This window comes from Pteropus medius, unplaced genomic scaffold, assembly GCF_902729225.1.
Source record: "Pteropus medius unplaced genomic scaffold, Ma_sr-lr_union100, whole genome shotgun sequence".
NCBI classification, from domain to species: Eukaryota; Metazoa; Chordata; class Mammalia; order Chiroptera; family Pteropodidae; genus Pteropus; species Pteropus medius.
This window is the reverse complement of record NW_024350926.1, coordinates 1,953,048-1,960,449: the sequence shown is the minus strand read 5'-3', so window position 1 is coordinate 1,960,449 and position 7,402 is coordinate 1,953,048. Positions and strand designations below refer to the sequence as shown.

The following is a 7,402-nucleotide window of genomic DNA, read 5'->3' as shown; positions in this document are numbered from 1 at the left end:
GCGCGGCCCCCAACCTACCCCTAGGATCTTTCCTTGTATTTTCCCATTGTCTTCAGGTGTTTAACGTCAAACTTCAAACAGGCTTGGCCTATTCTTCTAAGAAGCCCCTCCTGGGCCTGCTGGCCTCCCTGGGTACCACCCTGAGCCTGCATCCATTCTCAGTCAAGCTTCAAGGACCGGCCACCACTGCCCAGGCTCCGGTGCTCATCCCCTCCCTGGCTAAATTGCGCTCACACCTCTCCCTTTCTTCTCACCAAAGCCCTTACCTCTTCTCAGCTCTCAGTCTGCTTCTCTGCTCTTGCTTTCGGTGTCCCTTCCCTGTCCTGGTCACTTCCCGGTTCTTAGACAGTCCCTTCACTGGCTTCCATTGTCCTGCTTGCTGTTTGAGCGTTGCAAGAAGGTTTTGTGTTTCTATTTATTGCCCAGAGGACCTTTTCATAGTGGGGTTCCCACAGATATCTGAGTGTATAACCTTCCTTTCCCCATTCAAAGTTGGAATGGAAACATCTAACATCTGAGGAGGAAGGAAGGAGAAGGGATGAACTCAGCGGTGGTCATGATCGCCAAAACTGAGACTTGGGAAGTCAAAACCACGCGGTGGTGAGCACCACTATGAATCAAGGCTGCCACCTTGTGGGCGCTGCTGAGAATGCCAAGCGCCAAGAGTTTCCCAGCTGGTCTGATCCAGCTGCAGGCTCCCGCGGGAGAAATGGAAGTAGGCAAGGCCAAGGTGATCTCCTTCACAGGTGGACTTTACGCCCTCCAAGGACAAGAAAAGGGAGGCAAAGAGAAGAAAAAAAAAATCAAACTCAAAGCTTTCCAATGTCCAGGACCTTGGGAGCACACGCTTCCTTCCACCCTCACCCTTGTCTATTTCCCATTTTTCAGGCTTGGAGGCTACCTCAGTTCATCATTTCTATTCCTTCCTATTTGTGCTTTGAATCCCATCCCCTCTTGCGGTCTTAAGACCTCCATCTGTCCTGTATTTCCTAGTCTTCCCTTTCACTTGATCCTTGTCACATCAGATTTAAGAGTTTCATGCCTAAAACGTCCAACCTCTTGCCCTCCCTCACCCCCTTCCCTGCTTGTTCTCTCTCTGGCTCTCCCCTCCTGGCCTACATCCACTGGCCTCATTTCTTTGTCTCCCGCACATTCCTTGGCTCCCTGAAATCTGGCTGCTGTCTCCACAAGTCCTAGCTTTCCTGCTGTATCCTTACTTCTCAGAAACTTCCTGGCACCTGCTCTCACAGCAGCCAACACTGTGGGCCACTCTCCTTGGGTGGCTGAAACATTCTTCGTGGCTTCCAGATCCCCTGCTCACCTGGGTTTCCTCTAATTATTCTTCCTCTGGCTTCTTTTCCACTCTGCCCTGCCCATTCCTTAAATGTTGGCTTCTATCCTGGGCTCATCCCTCACCCTTTATAGCCAAACACGCATCAAGGCCTCAAATATTTCTCTACCCAAATCCATCCACTTCTCTGGGGCCTTTTGCCACTCTCTGGTTCTGCTGTCTTCTCTCATCTGGATTACTAGAGTTCCTTACAGGTTTCTCTTAGCTCCACCTTTGCCATTCTGTGGTCAGGGGCATATTTCCAATGATGTCCGCTCTTGTTTAAAAGTACTTTGGTGGCTCCTTGTGGCTCTTAGGATGAAGTTCAGATCTGACTCTGCTTCATTGGCCCCACTAACGTCTCCAGCCCAGGCCCTCATTCCCTCCATCTCTGGGGTTGAGCTCTTGAAAAATTAACTTGGTTCTTGTCCTTTCATCAACCACGCTCTCTCTCTCTCTTGCCTCCAGAATTTTGTCCTTGTTATCTCCTCTGCCTGGAACAGACTTCTGGGTAACTAGGTGCTTTCTCATGTCAAGTCAGATGTCACTTCCCTAAGGCCAGGGCCCTGGGCTGACACACTCTCTCTGTGGCCCACAAGACCTGTGCCTCCCTCCCCATTAAAACTTATCAGACAGTGTTGCTGGTGCTCCCTTCCTGTTTCCATCTTCCTGGAGACTGTAAATTTTGTGGTAACGAGGCAAGAGGCACCCTATCTCACAACTTTATCTGCAGTGCTAGCATGGTGCCAGGCACAAAGTAAGCCCTTAATACTGAATGAATGAATGAATAAATGAATGAGTAAATAAATACGTGTACGTATTTAAAATCTCCTGACCATCTTCTGTCTTTTCCTGGTGTGCAAGGACACAGAGCCTGGCTTAGGGAAGGGAGAATAAACTGTGGGCTCCCCCACCTTCTTAGGAAGGCCTGAAACCACTGATGGGCTCCTTTGTACTCTTCCTGAGAAGCAGAGGAAACCCCAGGTAGAGCAAGCCCCTCATCTACCCAGCTCCTGGCTCTGGCCCAATCATTTAAGCTTTCACCCTTGTATCATTGACAAGCTGGCCATGCTCTGAGCAAAGGCCAACCCTTCCCCTGTGCACGAAATCCCAGCCCCACTCATCTACTCAAAGACATCACTACCAATTCTTCTCTCTCTCCTGCATCATCAAAATTCCCCTCGAAATAGATCTTACCCATCAGAATGGAATTGTTACTTTCCCCATTTTATATTAAAAAGCAAACTACAACCTTCTTTTGTCTCTCTTCCCGCTCCTGATGCTGCCTCCACCTCTCTCCTTCCCTTTAGCTGACTGTACCCGCTCTCTTCAATTTCTCTTCTCCCATTCTCTCTGGAACCTCTTTCTAATCAGCTTTTGCCCCATGACTCCAATGCCCAGCTTACCAGATCACTGATGCCCTTCACCTTGCTAATATATCACTCAGTTCTCAGTTCTGTCCTCCTCTCACCTGACCTGTCAGCAGGTTCACTCCTGTCCACGCTCTCCTCCCTGGAAACACTTTCTTCCCTTGGCTTCCAAGACAGCACTCTCCGGTTTTCTTCCTACTGCACTGGCTGCACCTGATCTAGCTCCTTCTGCTCTTGAGTCTGAACGCTAGGTCCTAGGGTTTAGCCTATGGGCGCATCTCTCTTCTTTCCACACTCACTCCCTGACTTCTCATTCCTTCCTTCTACGATGCCTTCCTTCTACGATGATGACTTCCGCATTTATCTTCCTGGTTTAGACCTCTCACCTAAACTCCAGATTCAACTGCCTGCCCGGCATCTCCACTTGAATGTCTATTAGGCTTCTCACAGTTTTCTTTAAGACTCAGCTCCTGGTCTTCCCTCAAAGCCTCCTTCCCACCCTAGTTTAATGGCAACTTCATCCTTCCAGTTGTTCAGGCCAGAAAACCTTGGGGTCATCCTTGACTACCCTTACCTAGCCCCCAATGTCTCTGACCTCATCTCCCCCTTGCTCACCTTGCTCACCTTGCTCTAGTCACCATGTTCTGAAACCATGCCAGGTGTGGCCCACCTGTAGGTATCCTTCCAGAGAGCCACATCCTTTGCTCCCTCCCTCCACTGATCTTTCCGCAACAGTTACCTTCTCAGTGACTGTGGTTGGCTAAGCCCCTGAAGATATTCCGGTCCTATTCTTTGGAACCTATGAATGTTACTTGATAAAGAGGGACTCTGCAGATGTGATTAAATTAAGGATTTTGAGATGGAGAGATTATCCTGGATTATTGGAGGTGGGGGCTCACGTAATCACAAGCATCCTTATAAGAAGGAGCTGGAGGGAGATCTGACACAGAAGGTGGCAATGGACCACCGAAGTACGATGCTACAATGCTGGCTGTGAAGATGGAGGAAGGGGCCACAGTCAAGGAATGCAAGGAGTAAAGCTCTAGAAAGGGCAAGATGATGGATTCTCCCCTAGCGCCTCTCAGGGAGTGTGGCACTGCTTACGCCTTCCTTTGGGCCCAGTAAAACTGACTTTAGAATTCCCGAACTCCAGAACTGTAAGAGAAAAAAAATGTGTGTTGCTTTAAGCCACCAAGTTCATGGTAATTTGTTATAACAGCAATAGGAAACTAATAGTGAGGTCTTCACTGACCATCTTCTCTAAAATTGTATCCCCTCCTCCAACACCCGATTCCCCTTTACTGTCTCTTACATTACTGGCTTTCAACATTTAACATACTCTAAACTTAGTTTATTGTCTGCCCCACACACTTAACCGCCAGTGAGGTTAGGCTGTTTTATTCCCTGCTGAACTCCAGGGATGAGAACACCGCAAATCTGCAATGAATGTGAGTCCTTCCTTCCTGGGCTTCCTGCCACCTCTCTGGCCATGCCTCCTATGCTTTAATGCTGGTGGTTCCTTTTCCTCCACTCAAAGTGCAGATCATTTGCAAATCCAGATGCCTAAGGAGGCCGGCAGGAGGGGCCAGAGCAGCTAGCTGTCAGAGCAACTGCTATTTGGAGTGAGTGGTGGGCTGTGCTGGGTCCCTTGGCAGCTGGAGTCCTTGCCCTGTCCTAAGGTGGCCACTTCGCCTCCTCCCCAGCAGACTTTCCCCAGATGAAATGTGGGCCCACTGATGCAATTTCCCAATTTTCCAAGATTTTTATTTGAAATCTCTCACGTTTAAATGCTTACCCTATTTAAAAAAATGAACATGTGCAGAACAAACAAAGCACCGTTTTCCCCCTCCACCTATGACAATGCTGCTCCCCGGGACTTCTCAGAGCTTTTCTCCATGTTTACAGTTTGCCAAGGCCTTTGCTTCCACATTCATGATTTCAACTGTCCACTACACACGTGGATGAGTTCTCAACTCGCTCCTGAGCTCCAGAACAATATATTCAGTTCCCTGCTGGTTGTCTTCATCTGGACATACCGGAGGCATGTCCTACTCAAAATGCCCAAGACTGCAGTTGTCATGTTCCTCCTGAAGCTAAACCTCCTACAGTCCCAATCTGGGTAAATGGCCCAACTGTTTCCCTGATGCTCCAGCCGGAAACCTCAACTTCTGTCTCACTGATGAGATCCCAAACTCTGCTGATTCTAACCAACTCTTCAGTATTTCTCATATCTACCCCTTGTAGCAGCTGCCTCTCCTTGGTGCCGGAAGCCATCCGCTTTTAGCTGAAACATTACAATTACCTCTAGTCTTTCTTCTCCACTCTATACTGCCACAGAAAACTTTAATGTAATTCTAATTGTGCCACACTCCTTTGTCATACAACCGTTCCAAAAACATGCTCTACATGACACAGATTCCAAGGGATGTGAATGGTGATGCTTCTAAGAAGAGTTCTACGATGATTGGTTTAGAATAAAGAGTTTAAATACAGCTAACCTCCCCTCTCCACCCCCATAGGACTTCGGAGAGCCCTGTGTATATCCCGACTCTCCAAGAGGGCTATGCAGCAGAGAGCAGTTTCCCAAATCTATTTGGCCATGGAATTCTTTTTTTCATGGGGTATTTCAAGGTATTAGTGTTTCACAGTGAGAGCTTTTGCTTCCATACCTTTCCATGATCCATAGGACACAATTCAAATTTCTTAGCATAGACCTGAGAACAAAGACTGAATAGCCAGAATATCTGGGTTCAAATTATGACTGTGCCATGTTCTTAGCTGTGTTAACACTCGACAAATTCTTCTCCATGCCTTTCTTTCTTAATTTGTAATATGAGGATACAATACCAGTATTGCATAGGATTGTTGTAAGGATTAGATTACTATTAACAATACATGTAAAGAGTGCAGGACAGTGCCAGGCACCTGGTAAGAACTCAGTAAGTTCTATCTTCTCAGTCATGGTCTTTCACCATCTGTCTTCTCCACCTTCACCTCCTCCAATGAAGGAAGGTCCAGGCTTTAACTACTTTTAGGCCTGAACTCCATCTCTTGCCTCTGGCGCTGCTCTTCCTTTGCCTGAAATTCCTCTTTAGTCCCCCCACTTCCCCTTTATATCCACCTGCTTGTGCACCAGGCCCACTAGTGCACTTGCATGGTCAACAAGTACTTTACCAGGCGGCTGCCGTGTAACCCGCATTTCTGGTGGGGGAGTCAGACATGCGTAACATTTAACATCCTGGCTCCCTGTATATGCCAGGGAGTGAAGCCCCTGGTGCTTTCCCACGTCCACCATTCTCCTCCATACCCTCTGTCAGCTGCATTTTCCATAGGCCCGTTTTACAAACTCTGTCCCCTCATCTGATATCCAACGAGACTTTAAACTGCTCCGGACTCTTTCATCTTTGTACCCCTGCACCTAGAACAGCTTTTGGCACAGAACACGCACCCAGTATTACTGTGTTGATTGCGTACATGAATTTGCCTTGGTCACTGTGCCAAGCCCTCCACTGCCTGCCACGAGGTGGGAACCAGGCACTGAACTCTCTGGATCGGTGCTCTTAACCGCAGAACAGGGTAAAAACCTGCCTCACTGCGCGGCGCGTGTTTGCAAGGCTGTGACAACCCTGTCCCGCCCCGCACGCAGCGCCAGCGCACGGCGGTGGACCCTTCCCAAGTTCTTGAAAGTAACCCGAGGAAGAATGTGCGGGGCCCAGCAGGTCACACCCAGGGAGGCTGCGTGGGCACGACGGCGCCCTCGGGTCCCCTGCCCGCCCGCCGGGGCCAGCACTCACGCTGCTCGCTGCAGTTGCCTCAGCAAGTGGGTGACCCGAGCGCGAGCGGCGGCGGCCATGGCTGCTCCGCGTCTCCCTGCGCCGCGCCCGCTGTGACGGCCAATGCTGGCCGCGCCCTCTCCTCCCGCCCACTCCGCTAGGTCCCGCCCCCAGGCGTCAGTCCTTGGTGGCTCAGGTCCGCCTTCCCACCAAAAAACCTCAGCTGACCCCGCCGCAGTCTCAGCATCCACCTTTGAAATGACCATAAAGGTAATTGTCTTGGGTATTAAATCTACTTAAACCCCTCTATTTCACACGTAGGGAAAGGGAGAAACAAGGGCATTCTGTCCCTGCTGATTCCTTAGAGTGCTATTCTGCCTTCTTAATTTTCAGAATTATTGAGACACTGCATTTAAACTTTGAACAATAACCGAGAACCTTGCAAAAAGCCGGAGGGGTCCTTTGTTACAGGGTCAGTGTTGTGCCCAACTGCTAAATCGTCTAAAAACATAAATCAAAACTCAACAAACCCATCCCACTCCCCCACCCCCGCTGATTTTAAAAGATTAAATGCTCAGCTTTTTGAAGTTGTTCAGGATTCCATTAAACGGTTTCATCAGTAGTTAACTTTCCACGATTACACTGCACTCTGGGAGGGCTTAGAAGCTCCAAGTGCACGATGTCACAGTTGAAAAGTTAACAATGATCAACTTGCTGAAGTTCACCTTTTATCAGAAAGTATCCTAAGACAGTAATCATTGAACATGTGTTTTAAGTAATCTATTATGAAATCTGAATATTTTCTTTCACAGTAATTTCTAAAAGTAACCTTATAAAAATAAGCACTGAAAAAATTCCCAATTTCAATTTTCTGTCAATTATCAGATCAGAGTGGCTCTCAGCCCTACAAGAGCAGCACCCGCCCCCGG

At 48.6% G+C, this 7,402-nt stretch overlaps 1 protein-coding gene across 3 annotated transcripts in view; it reads right to left on the bottom strand.

Annotated features, from left to right (window-relative positions):
• Nucleotides 1-6,970, bottom strand: part of ADHFE1 (alcohol dehydrogenase iron containing 1) — a 32,366-nt gene extending 25,396 nt beyond the window's left edge. For 2 of the 3 annotated variants that reach the window (XR_005648326.1, XM_039841752.1), the window contains exon 1: nucleotides 6,495-6,970. Coding sequence is in view for 1 of the 3 variants with exons in the window: in XM_039841752.1 (XP_039697686.1) it covers nucleotides 6,495-6,739 (245 nt within the window). In the remaining 2 variants the exon portion in view is untranslated. Of the gene's footprint in view, nucleotides 1-266; nucleotides 380-6,494 lie in introns of all 3 variants that reach the window. The other variant, XM_039841754.1, reaches the window with a different exon arrangement.
• Nucleotides 6,971-7,402: the final 432 nt, after the last annotated feature.